The sequence below is a fragment of the Drosophila sechellia genome, chromosome X (assembly GCF_004382195.2).
Source record: "Drosophila sechellia strain sech25 chromosome X, ASM438219v1, whole genome shotgun sequence".
NCBI classification, from domain to species: domain Eukaryota; kingdom Metazoa; phylum Arthropoda; class Insecta; order Diptera; family Drosophilidae; genus Drosophila; species Drosophila sechellia.
In genome coordinates, this window is record NC_045954.1 from 20667477 (window position 1) to 20688977 (window position 21501).

The 21501-nt window shown below is 40.5% G+C and overlaps 4 protein-coding genes across 6 annotated transcripts; 2 read left to right on the forward strand and 2 right to left on the reverse strand.

Moving 5' to 3' along the window:
• Positions 1–503: 503 nt before the first annotated feature.
• Positions 504–4635, forward strand: LOC6615150 (probable cytochrome P450 6v1). Its single transcript, XM_032724859.1, has 3 exons — positions 504–2159; positions 3065–3883; positions 4218–4635. The coding sequence occupies exons 1-3, from the start codon at positions 1692–1694 to the stop codon at positions 4491–4493; spliced, it is 1563 nt and encodes a 520-aa protein (XP_032580750.1). The 5' UTR covers positions 504–1691; the 3' UTR covers positions 4494–4635.
• Positions 4636–11392: 6757 nt separating this feature from the next.
• Positions 11393–17647, forward strand: LOC116802079. The gene is made up of 5 exons (XM_032725174.1): positions 11393–11655; positions 12258–12365; positions 12471–12575; positions 17367–17483; positions 17548–17647. The coding sequence occupies exons 1-5, from the start codon at positions 11595–11597 to the stop codon at positions 17628–17630; spliced, it is 474 nt and encodes a 157-aa protein (XP_032581065.1). The 5' UTR covers positions 11393–11594; the 3' UTR covers positions 17631–17647.
• LOC6621191 lies at positions 12644–15372 on the reverse strand. 2 transcript variants are annotated; one of them, XM_032724865.1, is made up of 4 exons: positions 14562–14684; positions 13986–14227; positions 13538–13912; positions 12644–13419 (listed from the first exon to the last, which is right to left on the reverse strand). In XM_032724865.1, exons 1-4 carry the CDS (start codon positions 14587–14589, stop codon positions 13222–13224), a joined length of 843 nt encoding a protein of 280 aa, XP_032580756.1. In that variant the 5' UTR covers positions 14590–14684; the 3' UTR covers positions 12644–13221. The 2 variants fall into 2 exon arrangements, with proteins under 2 accessions (XP_032580756.1, XP_032580755.1); XM_032724864.1 differs by lacking the exon at positions 14562–14684 and adding an exon at positions 15245–15372 and having other exon boundaries at positions 12645–13419.
• A 92-nt stretch (positions 17648–17739) lies between the features above and the next one.
• LOC116802018 lies at positions 17740–20449 on the reverse strand. 2 transcript variants are annotated; one of them, XM_032724860.1, is made up of 4 exons: positions 20324–20449; positions 19065–19306; positions 18617–18991; positions 17740–18498 (listed from the first exon to the last, which is right to left on the reverse strand). In XM_032724860.1, the coding sequence occupies exons 1-4, from the start codon at positions 20349–20351 to the stop codon at positions 18301–18303; spliced, it is 843 nt and encodes a 280-aa protein (XP_032580751.1). In that variant the 5' UTR covers positions 20352–20449; the 3' UTR covers positions 17740–18300. The 2 variants fall into 2 exon arrangements, with proteins under 2 accessions (XP_032580751.1, XP_032580752.1); XM_032724861.1 differs by lacking the exon at positions 20324–20449 and adding an exon at positions 19641–19763.
• Between the last annotated feature and the right edge of the window lie 1052 nt (positions 20450–21501).

A 21501-nucleotide genomic window follows, 5' to 3' on the forward strand; every position in this document is an offset into this window, starting at 1 on the left:
ATTCCAGCTAAACGTTAGAACTACAAAATAGATGTTTTTATAATGGATTGCTGTGGGATGTGATTGATTGGAGAAATCACATTTGACCATCACATCACATCAAATTTTAATTATTTTTAGAATTTTTAAAATTAATATTAAAAAATATGGGTTTTAGTCTTGTGTGATGGGTTGCTGTGCATTTGGTTACCTAGACAAAACCGCATTTGAGCACCACTCGCTAAAATGCGTTTCACTGTGCGAACCAGAACATGTGCCTCATGACATGACTGTTCAAATTCTTCGCAAAGCTCTCTTTTTGCGCTCTCTTCTGTATCTGTGTACTATCCGGCCGAAAGATCTCTCCCTCTCTCTTTTGTCTCCCGCAAACTTGCGGTTAATAAAATAAAGCACAAAAGAACAACATACGTTGATGGGGGCGTCGTCGCCGCTCTGTCGGCGTCTCTGTCGACGTCGCTGCCTTCGTGGGGCTTTGGTCGTTGACGTCGCGTCAGTTAAAAAGCGTCGCTTGGTGGAGCTAGCAAGCGATTTTATTTATATTTTTAGACTTATTTTTTGTAATTCGTTGTTTGTAAATTGTATTCGCGGTTTTTCGCATTTCTTTTGCGACTTTTGTCTCTCTCTATCCCTCTCTCTGTGTCTTTCTGCGCGGTGCTCTTCTTCTTTCCGTTCGGCGTGGCTGTTTCTTCTTCTTTCGCCTCTCCCATTTGTTGTTGACGTCGCGTTGTTGTGCATTTAATTCTTCATTGTGGTCTTTTTTAGTCATTTTTTTTAAATATTTTTTTTGTAGTTGTCGTTTTAAATGTGATATAATTAGTTAAGTATTTATTTATAAAACACGCGACGCGACTGAGAAAAGCAAGAAAGCCCGATAAAGGGACATTGAGGATTGCTAACGAAACAACAACTACAACGATTGGCGGAAAAGAGAGCAACGCAAAGGAGCTGCGAAAGCAAAAAAGGCAAAGAGAATCAACAAATAACGGCAAAGCCCCACGCGGAGGAGCGCCAAAAAAGATAAGAAAAAAAGTAAAGCTAAAGCAAAAGCAGAAACAAAAACAACCATAAAACAACGGAAAATGCAGAATATCATTAAAGCGCGCAGATAAAATAAAATTTGTCAACCATTATTTGAAAGCTAAATAAATTGGAAACAAGACTTGAAGAAAGACTACCGGACGATCTTCGAAGAAGAAATATTGCTGGGAAAATAGAACGCTCTTTGGAGAAATGAAAGCAGAAAAGTTTAAAAAGATTTTCAACAGAAGTTAAAAATGAATCGGATGAATTGAAGATCTCTGTGCAACTTAAAAAAACACACCAGAAATACGAAGAAATCAAAGAATCATTACAAAGAAAATACAATTGAATTTTCTCTTAATAAAAACCCTTAAAAGCTCTTTAGTAATTTAAATATATATCAAATCAAAGAACAACTAATAGCTATAGCCTGAAAAATCAACTTTTACAACATAGCAAATTAACTACGGTCGTATAACAAATACCTTCTCCGAAGTCATTGTTGCTTACAACAAACAGACGATCAAAACAAAAGCGAAGAGGTCACAACTGCTGGAACGCACGCTCCCCAGAATAATCTAAGATCTAAGATCGGTCTATCCAAGGCACTATACGCCTATCCCTGCACGATTCAGCCACCGCTGGACCCGACGTCGGATCCCGCGTCCGAGATGGTGTACTCCACGAACATCCTGCTGGCGATCGTGACGATCCTGACGGGCGTGTTCATCTGGTCCCGGCGCACCTACGTCTACTGGCAGCGCCGGCGGGTGAAGTTCGTCCAGCCGACCCACCTGCTGGGCAACCTGAGCCGGGTGCTCCGACTGGAGGAGTCCTTTGCGCTCCAGTTGCGCCGCTTCTACTTCGACGAGCGGTTCCGCAACGAGCCCGTCGTGGGTATCTATCTGTTCCACCAGCCAGCCCTGCTCATCCGCGATCTCCAGCTGGTGCGCACCGTTCTGGTTGAGGATTTCGTCAGCTTCTCCAACCGTTTCGCCAAGTGCGACGGGCGCAGCGATAAAATGGGCGCCTTAACGCTATTTTTGGCCAAACAACCCGAGTGGCGCGAGATCCGCACCCGTTTAGCACCAGCCTTCGCCGGCGCCAAGCTGAAACAGATGTTCTCGCTGATGGAGGAGGTGAGTCACCCAACCAGCCGGGTCCAAGTTGCAAACTCCCGCTCCCAGGTCCACGACACACGTTGGGAACACTTACACCGACCAACACAACACAACTTTCCATGCTCCATTCAATTCCATTCCCTTCCAATCGAAGTGCCAGCGTAAAGTAGTTATAACTAATATTTCAATTGCTATAGTTTCATAATTTTATTTTGGATCATAGTTAAATGTTACACCAAGCTACAGGATAAAAATTATGAAATTCAATTTTGCAGGCTTCACGAAATTCCCCCTCTGATTATTTCCAATTCTGATCAATGAGTTACGAAATGGCATATCTGATATTATTGATTTTTAATACAGGTTGCACTTAGAGAAGGCATGTGGCTGATAAAAGAACCTCTCTAAGTGCCTATGTTGGTTTCTGGGGCTTATCAAATCGAACCTGTTTATTGTTACCGACTTTTTGTATCTTATCAAAGGTCAGCAACTACGGCGTTACTACGAAAAAAAAAACCATAACGTGTATAACTCAAAACTTTTGCTCTCCTCTGTTTAGTTTGCCTAGTCTGTCTAGTCGAACCGAAAGTTCTATGCAAATTAATGCTAAGAAATCACAAACTGTGTGCGTTTCAGTAAAACAAATCGAAATGACTAATCATTGTGATAATGCAAATTCCCATGACAAAGCTGAATCTCATGTCTAAACGGTTGGCGAGTCTCTGAGGTTTTTCTGTTGTATATCTGTTATGCAAATATCAAGAATCACATCGAGGCACTAATTAATATTTTCCACAAATAATGAAACAAACACTTAATGAAGCACTGATTAGTTCTAGCACCTACATTTGGATGCCTATTTATTGATTAACAATCTGTTTGCTCTGTGCTCTGCGCTTGTGGCATGTTCCATATCCCCGTAGATCGGCTGCGACTTGGAGTGGTATCTGAAGCGTCTGACTCGAGATCTTAGACGCGGCGACGCGGAGCGTGGGGCGATTGTGAGCATCAAGGATGTGTGTGATCTGTACAACACCGACATGATAGCCAGCATCGCGTTCGGACTGAGATCGTACAGCCTGCGGAACACGCAATCGGAGATCGGCTCACATTGTCAGGACCTGTTTCGGCCGAATGTGCGTCGAGTAATCGACTTGTTTCTGATCTTTTACCTGCCAAAACTGGTGCCGCTGCTGCGGCCCAAACTTTTCACGGAGCCGCATGCGGAATTCCTGCGCCGAGTCATCCAGCTGGTGATCGAGGAGCGGGAGCGCGGCGGCGATCTGCGCAACGATCTCATCGAGATGCTGCTGACGCTCAAAAAGGAGGCGGATCTGCAGCAGGACAAGTCGCACTTTACGCACCATCGGGACTTCTTGGCCGCTCAGGCGGCATCCTTTGAGGTGGCCGGCATTGAGACCTGCTCGGCGAGCATGTCCTTCGCCCTCTACGAGTTGGCCAAACAACCCCTGATGCAGTCGCGCTTGCGCCGCGAAATACGCGAGGCTTTCGCCGGCAATCCCAATGGGAGGCTCACCTACGAGGCCGTCGCCCGCATGCAGTTCCTCGACATGGTCGTGGAGGAGACTCTGCGCAAGTATCCAATCGTGCCGCTCTTGGAGCGCGAGTGCACGCCGATCAACAAGAAGCGCTTCTACTCGCTGAGGCCACATGCCGAGTGCTACGCCCGCCGTGGGATGCCCGTGTTCATATCCAATCTGGCCATACATCACGATCCCAAGGTGAGTGACTATGACTAGTTATGGATTAGGCTATTGCCTAAAGTAACTCATTTAAAACGAATGTTCAATTTGCTGAATTACTCTGCCAGTAGTTTGATTCATAGAGCGTTCAGCTAGGAAAGTTCTGTACAGTCAGATATCGAAAAGACTATCTGTATTAGAAACGAGTTCCTAATATGCATGAAACATATCCTTATACTAAAGAACCTTTTAACTTGTATCTCATATTTAACATAAATAAATTGGGGGAATGATTCATGTTTAATCATAAAGAGTAGGCAAAGTAATATTCCTTTCTAGAATTGCGTTATTCATTGGGCTATTTCCTTTGCAGTACTGGCCGGACCCGGACCGATTCGACCCGGAGCGCTTCAGTGCGGCGAACAAGGCGCTGCAGGCGCCCATGTCCTACATGCCCTTTGGGGCGGGGCCGCACAATTGCATCGGGATGCAGATCGGACTGCTGCAGATAAAGCTGGGCCTCGTTTACTTCTTGCACCGACACCGCGTCGAGATTTGCGACCGCACCGTGGAGCGGATTCAATTCGACGCCAAGTTCGCGGTGCTGGCCAGTGAGCAACGCATATACCTCAAGGTCGACTGCTTATAGCCGCCGATCCCATCCAATATCAGCAGCATTACGCTATGGGTTCCTGAAGGGCGGGAGCAGAGCCCCATCGTCATTGTTTTTGTAAATATTTCGGCCTGCCTCAAATAAACTTTGCTACGATCTTTTTTTTTCTAATCATTAATACAGCTGGCTTGTTTTATGATCTATTCGCGAATTTTAGAGCTACTTAGAGCTATATATTGTAAGGTGTGTGCAGTACCATGGATTCTCTTTAGTAGAGATATTAGCTGTAGAAGAAAATGTGCAAATTATTCTGAATGTATTTTCTCCTCCCACTCGAACTTTAAAATGCTCCATATGCCTCATACCATATGCCATATACTAGTATTAACCTCATTTCAGGGTTAATATCGCTCTCATCTCGTTCGCCATTATTCTAAAGGTGTAGTGGGGGAATAGTGGAGGCTCATCGGACTCCATTGAGAGGGAGCAGTGCCCCCGATCTTGCTTTTATTTTTTATGGGCCCGATTTTCTCCACATGCCACCTCAGCGAACTCGAATTTAATATTTATTCGCAGGGGGTCGACGTGGGAGGGTCCGCTGCGTTCCGTTTCGTTTCGTTTCGTACCGCTGATAACTTATCAGTCACCCGGGTCTCGGAGGCCTTTGCCCGGTGGCCTGATCATTTCTATTCGGATTCGGATTTGGTTTCGTATTTCGGTCGCGGATCCGATGGGCTGGCCGCCTACGTCACTGCCATCGCCCACTGGAGAGCTTCGGAAGCAAAGTTCAGGTTTCTCGGCGTCTAGAGTTCTAGTGGATTAGAGTGGACCGCAGAAGTGCTCAACGTGAATGTGGCACTCAATAAGTTGGACTTCGCATCGTTTAGTTGACTGGCACTTTAAGCAAGTACCAATTTTTAGTAGCTCTTTATAAGTTTTAACTGATTTTAAAAAAAGGTGGCCCGAGCTAAACTTTTGGAACCGTTAACAATCAAATTTTGAGTGGGCTAACCTCTTGTATAATGTAATGTTTGAAAAGATGTGAAGAGAATTACGTGGGTATGTAACTTTCGTACATAACAACCTAACTTTTATACAATTTGGTGATCCGAACATTATGTTTTGAACCATTCAATATCGCTCTGATCAAATATATAATGAAAATAATACTAAATTATAATGCTTAGCTAGGAAAATAAAGAACAAATGTGGTTCAACCAGTTGCTGATCCCCCGCAAAGCTTAAAGTTCAAGTTCAAACCTCATTCGATCTTTCGATCTTCGTGCGAAAACCGGTTGCAAATAGCTAATTTGTGGTCAATTAAAATTACCATAAATCGAAGCGACGGAATTGGGTAATCAGTGCTTGTCCGGCCCCGATGAAAATGAAAAACAGTTGACAGCTGTCATTCGATTACAGGGAATACATCAAGCATCAGCGTTGATTTGTACACTACAAGAAAATAATAATTAAAACTAAAAAGTTGTGAAAAGAAATTATATATTTGTAATAAATCACCTTATCTCCAATATTAAAAACTATAACTAATATATTTAATAGTAATACTTTATTAACCAAATATCGTGTCATAAAGTACGAAGAGGCCGAGGCTACTTTTTCCGTGTACTTAATTCTTCTTAAATGTTTTTTCTTTCTATATAACAAGCCGACATCGGCGTTGGCGGCGTTATGCAAATGCTCACACCCAAAGGATGGAAAACAAGCGGAAAACCGAAGGGTTTTCGTGATTTCCTCGGAAAAGTGCGTGCGCAACTCTTTGAGGGGAAAACCCAACCCGCTCGTTTTTCCACTGTGCTGGTCAGTTTTTATTAGACCGCGAAAAATCAACAGTGGCCGGCTCGTCGGGGTGGTCTGCTTTCCGTTTTTCCGATCAGATCCTTTGGCATCGAGCCGCCTTTCTTGTTTTTGGTCCTTACGCGCACGCCGCTAAAAGGGTTTTATTACAGCCTCCTGTAAAATGTAATGTCATAAAGTTCCGAGAGCAAATATTGCAGCAAGCTACACCGCGCAAAAATGTGTGTTGCTATGGAAAGTAAATAAGTTAGGCACCATGTCTAAAAAGTTAAGTGCGGATGCGTAAGACAAGAACTACTGTGCTTAATAGAGTTGCGGTTGCGATAAGAATTGTGAGAAATTGTGATAAAAATACTTATGGCTTGTATTTAAATTTAAAATAATGTTTTTTTTAACTTAACCACTCATTGAAGTTCTAAGTTGCATTTATAGTGTAAGTATGCATTTATAGTGGTAGTATATTCGCTTGTATATATGCAAGATTAGTGCCTGTGTGCAATCTTTCGAGTAATTGAAATTTAAAATAAACTTTTTTGCTCAGTGTACGATTTGGACTAACATTTACTTTTCGCGTCGAGTGAATGAAAGGGGAAAGAGTTGCACTCAGCCTCCTTCAGCAGTTGCAGTTGCAGTTGCTGTTGCCTTCTGGGAATCAGTTGCGCCCTCGACCTTCCGCTGACCCATCGACCTGGGCTAATTTACATAAACCTACGCAAACATCCCAGGAACAACAAACAGTGCGTTCCCGAAAGGGTGAACCGACATCCCAGATGTTGTTCTGCACCGAAAGAAACCTGTATTGAGTGCAACTTTCAAAAAGACTGATTAAATGGAAATGAATGGGTAACAATCATATAAATAATCAAGTAATTTGTTGGAAGTGGTCAAATGCTGATCAAGGATATATTAATTTGATTCCTTGACTTATGATGCTTAAACTTACTTATGATGCTTAAAAGCTTACACTTAATCCCAAAAGATGTATATTTCCAAAGCAGCTCCAAAATTTTCGCTAATTGCTTTGGCCATGTAAAAAGCCTGAAGTAACCTTATATAAGTGAAAACATTGGTAGTGCATTTTTTCCAATGCAGTCCGTAGTTTTGGACCCAATTAGAGCCCCTACTCCCACGCACGTGTCTTTTTTCGGCCCTGCACTTGTCGGCTCCCATTCCCTAACTTCTTCGGTTTTTTGGACGGATCCCTCTGACAGTTGCTGTTGTTACGGTTCACCATGACCAACGCCAACAATTACCGCCGCAATTCTATTGTCTCTCGATTTCCTGGCCCCTGCACATGTAGATATGTACATGTATGTATGGGTTTTTTATAGCTCATTTCCCACATGTCGCGGAGTTGGCCCTCTTCGGGAATGACACTTCGGAACCATTTTAATGAGCCCAAATTACTCGCTCGAAAAAGGGAGAAGGCACTGGATGCACATGTCCAGTCGATCGGGCGGAAGTTGCCATTAGCCGTTAACCATTGTCCATTAACCATTCACCATTCACCACGCACCATTCACCAGTTGGCATCGATCCTCACGATCCTCATCCTCATCGATCTGCGAGGACAAAACCAATTAAGACTGTCAAACAAATTTTAAGCGCCAACGGAATTATGATTATTAATGAGGGTTCATTGTTTATGACTCTATTTAAGGTATGTATGTTCCGAATATATGTATGGGAAAAAGTACAATTTTAATTAGTCAGCCACTCATGTGCTCAAGTTTTTATTGGAATAGAGCACCATCTTTAATATTATATGCACGTTTTAAACTTAGTTCAGTATGGGGTACTTTTGAAATACTTGCTCATGCGATTACAGAATAATTTGTGATCAGTCTTATTATTAGCTCATAACTTTCTGTATTTGCAACAAAGTTCTGTTCATTTACGATATAAATACGATGCTTTGATGTTCTGTTTCCCTGGATATCCCTTACAAGTGGCCGGAATCCGTTTTACGAGCTCATCTGGCGGATCGTTTCGCACATTTCGCACAATCTGTAACTCGATTTGTGTATCTGTGCGGTAAACAAACTCTAACTCAGACGCAGTCCATCGGATGCACAAAAGATGCGACAGATATTTATGAATGAATGCGGCAACTTGTGTGCCTTCCAGATTTCCCGATTTTCCCATTTTCCGATTCGCATCTTAATTCGAAGGGGATGGCCATATGGATCATGGAAATAGATAATGGAATGTCATGTAACCCAAGAAGCAGGCTCACTTCTCTACGCTTCGTTTATCAGTTACATTTCCATGCGTATCTCTCGGATACTTCCGCCTTGCTCTTTGGCTCTTTTTACCTGGCGCTTCTTGGGTTCGGTTTGGGTTTTCCTCGAGGACTCGACATCCTCGTCCTCGTCCTCGTGTTCGTCTTCGTCATTATTTTCATCGCAGCTCCCAGAGGAAGTTCCAATTTGCTACATCAATGAACCATGGCCCTGATTTGCTCATCAAGTGCCTTTCCCCTCCTGTTCCCTGATCCCAATTTCCACTACCCAGTTCCCAGTTCCCTGGGCTCTCATCGTCCTGCGTCCTGGGCTTGTATATTTTTTATACTTTTCATACTCCACCCCAGGACCTTCTTCGCATTTCTTTATTCCATTCGCTTGTTGTGTTGGGTGCTTTTTTTTTGGCCTCTGATTTCTGACACGGCGCTGACTGTCGGCTGTCAGCAAAAATCATCTTTGGATGCGGACTAGCGAGGGGAGGCATTAAAGTTTTCATCTAGCGCACTTCCACTTAATAGTTACACTAAACGTAGAATAAGAAGGTATATCGAATTTTAATATACTTTAGATAGATATTAATCATATATTTTTATTATATTAAATGTCAAACTGGTCGAGCCGTTCTTGTATTCATTAATGAGTCCTAATAATCTCAAAATTTCAAGAAGTTTCTGAAGTTTCAAAATATTTAAATCAAATAAAATTCAAGATGTGCCCTCGTAAACTTAAATAAATTAATTTGTTTTTTTTTTAATCCTTTATTGACCATTTGGCTTGACCGTTTGTCCGTTTAACGGAATCTGAAAGATGGCGTTTCAAACTCCTCGAACTACTCTCAAAGCCTTATATCCTTGTTACATGTCTTGGGGCTTCGTCTTTACTACTGCTCAAAAAGCTGCGCCAAATTGTCTGTTTACATTAAATGCATAAATTATGCAGCATTCCATTTACTTATTTATGTTTGTTATTTGCCCTGCGAACAATCGCTTTGATTCCGCCACTTCAGCCAAAATGCCAAATGCATAAAATATGTCAGTCGGCCATGGGAATATACATATATATCTGTATATACACACAAACATAACATTGCTCAATTTCATTTTGTATGCATTTCACTGCTGATGATTTTTCACGGATATTCATGGTTGTTGCCGGGTTTTGGCCCATTCTGATGCCCTAATGATGATGTCTCTCAGTTTTGGGTCATTTGCCGTTGGGTCGAAAACCCTCCCTTTCCGCCACTGTTTCCACTGCTCCTGGGCTTCAATTTAACCACCGCGTCTACAAATCTCGAGGAGCAACCCCCTGGAACGATAGTAAAAGTTGACAGTTATGTGTTGATGACAATGTCGACACCGCCCAGCGAAAACCCTCCATCTGTACTATGTACCACGTATCTCAGTCCCGCTGACTTTTCATCTCATCCCATCTTGGGTGGCTTGTTTTCGATGCTACTTATTCGTGTAATGACCAACTTAGTGAGCACAGCAGCCCAAAGATAAATCGGTTTTTAGGCAGACATATTGAAAAGTATCTGAAAGGCTTGATAATAATTTTCATGTTTTACGGTTGTTTAGTTAACCCTAGTTAACTAGGTATTAATATGCCATCAACCAATAAAGTACGAGAAAAATTTCTGGCAAATTTCAATATGTAATATAATAATACTTATTTATAATTTATTAAATAGGAAAAATAAGGGGTCACATATGACACTCCCACTTGTTTTTATCTGCCGGCATGATTAGCGATTCCTTTCTGTTTTCGCAGAATTTTCCAGTTACACTTTGTAGTTGTTTAGTTTTCATGTGTGTGTTCCGCCGACTTGAAAGGGCTGCCGACTCAAAATATTTTCATTAGGCGTTAATTATGCCCGAGCCAAAATATTTTCTTTGACTCGCTGGATTCCGTGTAAACTGGGCGAAAGGACATGGCAGGACATTTGTACATCGGCGTGATTGGCATTTTTGCATTGACCACGGCACTAATGACTGCGTTTCGTATGCATCCTTGGCTCGCTTCTTGCTTTTTTGCCAATCATCCGGACACCAAAGGGTGGAACAGAAATAGAAACCGGCATCCCGAAAGGAAGTTGCCCGCCAAACGTAATTTATAACCAGACGATCCGGAGGTCCTGACAATGCAACTGCGAAGTTGCAAAGCGGACTTTAAACAATTTTAGTTTCTCTTTTGGGGGAAGAGCGAACAGAAGTTGGCACTGAAATTAAAACGAAAAACTGCAATCCACCCTGTCATTAGACGGCATCAATTGTTTGGTCCCGGCGCACAAGGGACTCTGTATGCCGAAGGACCAAAGGACTCTTTTGTCCTAGAATCACACACGGAATCGAACGGCCAAACGGGGCTCGTTGACAGGGGGATATAAATGTTGTGATTTCTTAATTTTTGTTTGCATTTTTCTCGAATTTAGTAGGCTGTTGAGGTAATTACACTAATTATATGGCCCCGGGCCCGATTTAGGGGTTGTTCCCCATATCCACACCCCGTGCAAGGTCATCGAGAGCTGTGTCAAACGGCACTAGACCCCGTAAATTGGAACAGCAGTCCGGGATCACTTGAGTGATATGTTTTCATTTTAGGCTAGTGGCACATTTCCAACCATTCCAGCCATTTATGCATATATAGGGAAAGTGCTTGACTAATTTAGGGGTCATTTCGAGGGGATTCCCAACGAGAAACTAGGCCCAACTAAGTTCTTCCCATAAAATGGCATTTATATAGAATTACTACCTATGTATATTTAACATGATTTAATCAGGCAAGGGAAATTTCAATAATTTGTTTCTCAATATTTCTCTGTATTAATTATTTTTAAACTATTATATTACTAATTTTTAATTTTAAATTTTCGCTTTCTTTCTAATTTCAAAATAATGAACATATATTCATTTATAACTGTGCGCCTTGATTTTAGGGCCAGTTCAACTACCTATTTATATTTAAGCAAATTTCATTGTTTTTTTTCTCCCGTCGAGTAAGATCAGAAATCTTACAAAATTCCAGTCAGCTATATAGTATTTCTTTATCAATTTTGAATTCAAATTATTGCGAGTAAACTATGCAGCCCCGAAATAAATTAAGCAAGTGTTCGACCAATATAACGCCCTGCGTGCAGCAAAGTAAGTTTTTCAACGATTCGCTAAAGGATTTGGCAAATTGCTGGAATGCAATATTATCTTTAGCGAAAGATAACGCAATCGGATATAAAATTAAAGTAATCCGTTTACTATAGTTGGTACAGATGCAGTAAAGTTCTTAAAAGACAAGCCAATTATACATTTGAATATTTAAATTTTATTGGAAATTACAATATTAGTAATATTATATCTATATTAAAACATTTAGGAACGATCTGGTTGAGTGCATCGACTATCAGATACCTCCTACTGCTTGAAAATAACGACATCTGGTGGTAATTTTAATTTCATACAAGAATGCGTTCCACACCGTCTCAACTATGTAAATAGATTTAATTAATTACAACTAGAACAAATAATTTAACTTGCGTTTTGATAGATAATCATTAAGTATTTGGTATGATTAGCCAGTTAATGGCTTACATCCACAAAAACATTGCATATTTAGTGAACACGTGAAATGTTACTAAACATGATTTCACTTCTTAATTGCATTTTTTTCATTATTTACTGTTTTTTAAGATAGGCCAATAGACTTGATCTCAAACTGGACTCAATCTGAAACTATTTGGTTTTTTTTTCAGTGTGTTTCTATGGCACTAGACGACATTTATTGGCTATGCAGGCTATGTCCGCTCAAAAGAATCGGAATTGGACAGAAGTGCCCGGAAGCTATATAAGAATGCCCGGCTAAGGAGTTTGCCTTTGAGGAAGCCCATGCGAGGAAAAACCAATAGAAACTTAGTCTCCAAATCACAAGAAGGGGTATGTTGATCAATCCTGTCTATTCCTTTCAGATGACCCTGATGCAACCCTTAAGAGTACCGGTGCCCAGTGCTTGGGCAATGTCCGAGCAGTATTATCCCTCTGGAAAATAGGTGGCAGAAGAAGAAGCGATGAGTGTAATTTTACTTAAGTCTGTATATTTGTTTTATCCAAGTATAGTTTTCGCTAAAAATTGTGCAAAATGTTTAAATGTGTGTTATTTTATTTTATTTGCTTTATCCAAAAATATATTTTCTAAAAACAGTATAAATAATATTTATAAAATTTGGTTTGCTTTTCCGAAAAGTCACAATTAAAAGAGAGTTCTGTAATGGGGTCTAATGATACAAGTCAGGATCGAGTATGGATCTGTTGTGATTTGCTCCCATTTCGGGATATTTTCGAAACGGAATGTTGAGATGTCTTAGGAATATGGTTTGCTCCCTTGTTTCGCTATCCCTCCTAAGAGTCACACTTAAAAGAGAGTCCTGTATAATGTGGTCCAATGCTACAAGTCAGGATTGAGTCAGGATCTATGGGGGTTTGCTCCCATTTCGGGATATTTTAAAAACGGAATGTTGAGATGTCACAGGAAAATGGTTTGCGTCTTTTTTCGCGCTGCCTCCGAAATGTCACACTGAAAAGAGAGTCCTGTAATGAGGTTCAAAGCTACAAGTCAGGATCGATTTGTTCAAACTCCAGGATATTTTCGAAACGGAATGTTAAGGTGTCGCATTGTCTAGTGATGTCTCGATCTCCGCATAGCAGAATGTTCACTCAACTTCAGTCAGATTCATTTGAGTATCCTTCCAGAGATAGGATATCGTCCATTCGCTTGGCGCGAATTTTGTGCAACTCCAAGACGTTCTTGGCCCATTTCACACGACTGGGCATGTCGTAATTGGTCTGATTGGGTTCGCCAGATGTGGTGCCGTTGGCCGGATTCCCTGGAACTGATTTCCTCGGCTGTTGAACCTCGGCCTAGGGATTGATTAGAAAAAGATGGTCATAAGATTAATCTAAAGTTCTACATACAAATGTATTAGTTACTATCATGTACATATAAAACGTGGCATTAGAATATGATGGATGTACTCACCTCTACTTTGATTGGGTTCCGCTTCAGAGGAGTCTGCATGTATCTATGTTGCTGCATCCTTCCCGTTGCCGCCAAAACGGTGGCTGACACCCAGGGTACTGGTTTGCACGTCTCCCGGTTGCGGACAGGAGAGTACTCTTGTGATGTTTGCTTTCTGGCCGGCTCCCGCTCGACAAGGACCTCCTTCCTGATCACACGATCATTCTCCTCCTGGATTCGCTCGTCGTGCATGTGCTGCTCATCCATGAGGGCTCGCATCTTATTCTGGATTTTAAGCCGCTCCTCTATGCGCCTCACTTTGTCCAGGGCACTGATGACTTCATTCGAATCGGTATTCACGTCGAAATTGGCGGGCTGATAGCCGCGGAGGCTGTTCTGCTTTCCGGATTATTAAGCCCATTACAATTGATCTGTGGTAAATATCTAATTGGCAAACAATGTAACACACCTGCTCTTTGGCCGCAATTCTGGACCTTTGCCACATATCCTGGATTCGATCGACTTTAAATGTGGAATAGGGCTTCTTCTTATTGACGTCATGATCGATTGGAATCCTCTGGAGTGTTGGCCACTTAGGGAGCCGGCATGCAAAAGCTACACCCGAGCGTAGCTGCATTCCTGAATTCTTCCAGGAATTTCCCGAAACATTGCGGCAAAGTAAAGTAACCGACTTCGCTATAGGTCGGACTCCTAAAATTAGTTATAACGTTTTCATTATTCTTAAGCGTATAAGTATATAGGTTAGAACAATATAATCGTTTATAACAAAATATTCCTGTAATTGCCTGTCAAACATAAAAACCCACATTGTTAGAAAATTGGGTGAAAATGAAAACGCACTAGATCTTGTTGCCAAGTGTACAAACGCAAGGTAGATAGCTGATTAGGAATAAGAGCAATAATCTTCAGCAATTTAATATTTACGCGTAATCATTGGTCTATAATCAATATGTATTCTTGTGAATCGAAGAAGACTTTAGTGGTATATCACTGTTTCTTATATATGCAGCTGTTTCCTACTTACTCAATGTCTTTAAATCACCAGGAAACATATTGTAGCTGAATGTAAGAGCGTATTGAAAAATTTATGTGAAACAAGATTTTCAGTCTGACTGAATTTGATGATTTCGAATGAGTATAACGGTTGAGAGTAAAGTCACTGGCTCCTTTGACCCAAATTTTACTAACTGATGCAACAAAGGTGATTGGATGTTTTAAGTGTTTCCTAATATCAATCGTAGAATATACTCGTTGGTAAATATATATATATATATTCTTGATCAGGGTTAATAGCCGAGTCGATCTAGCCATGTCCGTCTGTCCGCACGAACGTCGAGATCTCAAGAACCACTAAAGCTACCATGACCCATGGTCACACCCACTCTAACGCCCTAAAACCGCTAAAAACTGCCACGTCCACACTTTTGCAAAATGTTGATATTATTTCATTACTGAATTAGTCGTGTAAATTTCTATCGATTTGCGAAAAACTTTTTGACACGCCCATTCTAACGACCTAAAGCCGCCAAACCGGTCACAGCCACAATTTTGAACAATTTTTAAATGTTTCCTCATTTTATTCCCCAATATCTATTGATATCCCAGAAAATGATTACAATTCGCGTTCGCATTAACACTAGCTGAGTAACGGGTGTATCTGATAGTCGGAGAACTCGACTATAGCATTCTCTCTTGTTTCGTACTTACCCAATGTCCTTAAATTACCAGGAAACATATTGTATCTGAATGTAAAAACGGATTGAAAAATTTAGGTGTAACAAATTTAAGATTTCAGAGAGGTCTGACTGAATTTGATGATTACGAATGAGTATAACGGATGATAGAAAAGTCAATGACTCCTTTGACCGAAATTTTACTAAATGATGCAACACAAGGTGATTGGTTCTTTTAAGTGTTACCTAATATCAATCCTGCCACATATCCTGATGACACCGCGGTACTGGGCTCAGACGCACTGCAAGAGTGCGAATGGACGAATTCCAGAATTGAGCAAAGTTGTGGAACGTCTGCATCAATGCTGACAAATGTGCAAACGTCACAAAGCGTAAAGGTAGTTGCCGTTGTGACCACAAGTCATCATACAAATATCTTGGAGTGATTTAAGATAGAAGTTTAACCTTCGGAAGGCATGTTACGGCGATACAGCAGTCCTTTAAAAATAAGTTTTCTAAAATGTCCTGGTTAGTTGCTGCCCGCAGCAAACTTTCCTTCGCCAACAAGGTTAAAATTTACAAGACCATCTTAGCTCCTGGTCTATTCTATGCCATACAGGTGTATGGAATCGCTGCCTGAATAAAATTCGGGTTCTTTAGACCAAAACTGTGATGAAGATCACAGGCGCTCCTTGGTACATAAGGACCAGAGATATCGTACGTGATCTGAAGGAGCCATAAATTGGAGACAGGATTCAGGAAATAGCGAAAAAATACAATAACAAACTAGAAACTCATCCTAATAGTCTAGATAGACGACTAAGTATCGCAGCCCAAAGTCATCGGACAAAAACGAGAAGAAGATTGAAACGCCACCACCCTCAAGACCTGACTGACCGGGACATAAATCCTACTAAATTATAATCATCTAAATATTATTGCCTAAACATTCCGTTTCTTTAATACTCATTATAATATAATCTTTGTAAATATCTTACATATTAAGAAGTATTTAAATTGATATCGATTAGATTAAGTTGTCCAAGAAGGGAAAGTGCGCTAGTCAATTAAATAATTTCGTTTAATAAATTTAATAAAACAAAATAAAAAATATCAATCCTAGAAAATAAATTGTTATAGCCGTTACTCGTAGATTAACGACTGTCCGCACGAACGTCGAGATCTCAAGAACTACTTGAAGGTACAGATTCTAGAGACAGAGACGCAGCTCAAGTTTGTTCATGTTGCCGCGTTGACTCTAAAGCCCACAAACCGACCAATACTGCCGCGCCAACACTTTTGCAAAATGTGTTTATATTTTTTTATTAGTCGTAAAAATTTCTATCAATTTGCAAAAAAACTTCTTGCCACGCCCACTCTAACGCTCTAAAGCCGACAAACCGTTCACACTTTTGAACAATTTTTAAATTTTTTATCAATTAATTTTCCAATATCTATTGATATCCCAGAAAAATGATAAAATTTCGCGCTCGCATTCACACTAGCAGATTATAGGGTATCTGATAGTCGGGGAACTCGACTATAACATTCTCTCTTGTTTTAAGTATAAATTTATGTTTTGTACTTACCCAATGCCCTTAAATCACCAGGAAACATATTGTAGCTCAATGTAAAAACGGATTGTAAAATTTGGGTGTATCAAATTTTTGATTTCAGAGAGGTCTGACTGAATTTGATGATTACGAATGAGTATAACGGATGATAGAAAAGGCAATGGCTCCTTTGACCCAAATTTTTACTAAATTATGCAACAAAAGGTGATTGGTTGTTTTAAGTGTTACCTAATATCAATCGTAGAATATACTCGTTGGTATATATATATATATATTCTTGATCAGGATTAATAGCCGAGTCGATCTAGCCATGTCCGTCTGTCCGCACGAACGTCGAGATCTCAAGAACTACTAAAGCTAGAAGGTTAAGATTCAGCATACAGATTCTAGAGACATAGAATAAAGTTCTTGAAAGACAAGCCAATTATACATTTGAATATTTAAATTTTATTGGAAATTACAATATTAGTAATATTATATCTATATTAAAACATTTAGGAACGATCTGGTTGAGTGCATCGACTATCAGATACCTCCTACTGCTTGAAAATAACGACATCTGGTGGTAATTTTAATTTCATACAAGAATGCGTTCCACACACTCAAAAGAATCGGAATTGGACAGAAGTGCCCGGAAGCTATATAAGAATGCCCGGCTAAGGAGTTTGCCTTTGAGGAAGCCCATGCGAGGAAAAACCAATAGAAACTTAGTCTCCAAATCACAAGAAGGGGTATGTTGATCAATCCTGTCTATTCCTTTCAGATGACCCTGATGCAAGACCCCTAAGAGTACCGGTGCCCAGTGCTTGGGCAATGTCCGAGCAGTATTATCCCTCTGGAAAATAGGTGGCAGAAGAAGAAGCGATGAGTGTAACTTTACTTAAGTCTGTATATTTGTTTTATCCAAGTATAGTTTTCGCTAAAAATTGTGCAAAATGTTTAAATGTGTGTTATTTTATTTTATTTGCTTTATCCAAAAATATATTTTCTAAAAACAGTATAAATAATATTTATAAAATTTGGTTTGCTTTTCCGAAAAGTCACAATTAAAAGAGAGTTCTGTAATGGGGTCTAATGATACAAGTCAGGATCGAGTATGGATCTGTTGTGATTTGCTCCCATTTCGGGATATTTTCGAAACGGAATGTTGAGATGTCTTAGGAATATGGTTTGCTCCCTTGTTTCGCTATGCCTCCTAAGAGTCACACTTAAAAGAGAGTCCTGTATAATGTGGTCCAATGCTACAAGTCAGGATTGAGTCAGGATCTATGGGGGTTTGCTCCCATTTCGGGATATTTTAAAATCGGAATGTTGAGATGTCACAGGAAAATGGTTTGCGTCTTTTTTCGCGCTGCCTCCGAAATGTCACACTGAAAAGAGAGTCCTGTAATGAGGTTCAAAGCTACAAGTCAGGATCGATTTGTTCAAACTCCAGGATATTTTCGAAACGGAATGTTAAGGTGTCGCATTGTCTAGTGATGTCTCGATCTCCGCATAGCAGAATGTTCACTCAACTTCAGGCAGATTCATTGGAGTATCCTTCCAGAGATAGGATATCGTCCATTCGCTTGGCGCGAATTTTGTGCAACTCCAAGACGTTCTTGGCCCATTTCACACGACTGGGCATGTCGTAATTGGTCTGATTGGGTTCGCCAGATGTGGTGCCGTTACCCGGATTCCCTGGAACTGATTTCCTCGGCTGTTGAACCTCGGCCTAGGGATTGATTAGAAAAAGATGGTCATAAGATTAATCTAAAGTTCTACATACAAATGTATTAGTTACTATCATGTACATATAAAACGTGGCATTAGAATATGATGGATGTACTCACCTCTACTTTGATTGGGTTCCGCTTCAGAGGAGTCTGCATGTATCTATGTTGCTGCATCCTTCCCGTTGCCGCCAAAACGGTGGCTGACACCCAGGGTACTGGTTTGCACGTCTCCCGGTTGCGGACAGGAGAGTACTCTTGTGATGTTTGCTTTCTGGCCGGCTCCCGCTCGACAAGGACCTCCTTCCTGATCACACGATCATTCTCCTCCTGGATTCGCTCGTCGTGCATGTGCTGCTCATCCATGAGGGCTCGCATCTTATTCTGGATTTTAAGCCGCTCCTCTATGCGCCTCACTTTGTCCAGGGCACTGATGACTTCATTCGAATCGGTATTCACGTCGAAATTGGCGGGCTGATAGCCGCGGAGGCTGTTCTGCTTTCCGGATTATTAAGCCCATTACAATTGATCTGTGGTAAATATCTAATTGGCAAACAATGTAACACACCTGCTCTTTGGCCCCAATTCTGGACCTTTGCCACATATCCTGGATTCGATCGACTTTAAATGTGGAATAGGGCTTCTTCTTATTGACGTCATGATCGATTGGAATCCTCTGGAGTGTTGGCCACTTAGGGAGCCGGCATGCAAAAGCTACACCCGAGCGTAGCTGCATTCCTGAATTCTTCCAGGAATTTCCCGAAACATTGCGGCAAAGTAAAGTAACCGACTTCGCTATAGGTCGGACTCCTAAAATTAGTTATAACGTTTTCATTATTCTTAAGCGTATAAGTATATAGGTTAGAACAATATAATCGTTTATAACAAAATATTCCTGTAATTGCCTGTCAAACATAAAAACCCACATTGTTAGAAAATTGGGTGAAAATGAAAACGCACTAGATCTTGTTGCCAAGTGTACAAACGCAAGGTAGATAGCTGATTAGGAATAAGAGCAATAATCTTCAGCAATTTAATATTTAGGCGTAATCATTGGTCTATAATCAATATGTATTCTTGTGAATCGAAGAAGACTTTAGTGGTATATCACTGTTTCTTATATATGCAGCTGTTTCCTACTTACTCAATGTCTTTAAATCACCAGGAAACATATTGTAGCTGAATGTAAGAGCGTATTGAAAAATTTATGTGAAACAAGATTTTCAGTCTGACTGAATTTGATGATTTCGAATGAGTATAACGGTTGAGAGTAAAGTCACTGGCTCCTTTGACCCAAATTTTACTAACTGATGCAACAAAGGTGATTGGATGTTTTAAGTGTTTCCTAATATCAATCGTAGAATATACTCGTTGGTATATATATATATATATATTCTTGATCAGGGTTAATAGCCGAGTCGATCTAGCCATGTCCGTCTGTCCGCACGAACGTCGAGATCTCAAGAACCACTAAAGCTACCATGACCCATGGTCACACCCACTCTAACGCCCTAAAACCGCTAAAAACTGCCACGTCCACACTTTTGCAAAATGTTGATATTATTTCATTACTGAATTAGTCGTGTAAATTTCTATCGATTTGCGAAAAACTTTTTGACACGCCCATTCTAACGACCTAAAGCCGCCAAACCGGTCACAGCCACAATTTTGAACAATTTTTAAATGTTTCCTCATTTTATTCCCCAATATCTATTGATATCCCAGAAAATGATTACATTTCGCGTTCGCATTAACACTAGCTGAGTAACGGGTGTATCTGATAGTCGGAGAACTCGACTATAGCATTCTCTCTTGTTTCGTACTTACCCAATGTCCTTAAATTACCAGGAAACATATTGTATCTGAATGTAAAAACGGATTGAAAAATTTAGGTGTAACAAATTTAAGATTTCAGAGAGGTCTGACTGAATTTGATGATTACGAATGAGTATAACGGATGATAGAAAAGTCAATGACTCCTTTGACCGAAATTTTACTAAATGATGCAACACAAGGTGATTGGTTCTTTTAAGTGTTACCTAATATCAATCCTGCCACATATCCTGATGACACCGCGGTACTGGGCTCAGACGCACTGCAAGAGTGCGAATGGACGAATTCCAGAATTGAGCAAAGTTGTGGAACGTCTGCATCAATGCTGACAAATGTGCAAACGTCACAAAGCGTAAAGGTAGTTGCCGTTGTGACCACAAGTCATCATACAAATATCTTGGAGTGATTTAAGATAGAAGTTTAACCTTCGGAAGGCATGTTACGGCGATACAGCAGTCCTTTAAAAATAAGTTTTCTAAAATGTCCTGGTTAGTTGCTGCCCGCAGCAAACTTTCCTTCGCCAACAAGGTTAAAATTTACAAGACCATCTTAGCTCCTGGTCTATTCTATGCCATACAGGTGTATGGAATCGCTGCCTGAATAAAATTCGGGTTCTTTAGACCAAAACTGTGATGAAGATCACAGGCGCTCCTTGGTACATAAGGACCAGAGATATCGTACGTGATCTGAAGGAGGTGATTGGTTGTTTTAAGTGTTACCTAATATCAATCGTAGAATATACTCGTTGGTATATATATATATATATATTCTTGATCAGGATTAATAGCCGAGTCGATCTAGCCATGTCCGTCTGTCCGCACGAACGTCGAGATCTCAAGAACTACTAAAGCTAGAAGGTTAAGATTCAGCATACAGATTCTAGAGACATAGAATAAAGTTCTTGAAAGACAAGCCAATTATACATTTGAATATTTAAATTTTATTGGAAATTACAATATTAGTAATATTATATCTATATTAAAACATTTAGGAACGATCTGGTTGAGTGCATCGACTATCAGATACCTCCTACTGCTTGAAAATAACGACATCTGGTGGTAATTTTAATTTCATACAAGAATGCGTTCCACACCGTCTCAACTATGTAAATAGATTTAATTAATTACAACTAGAACAAATAATTTAACTTGCGTTTTGATAGAAAATCATTT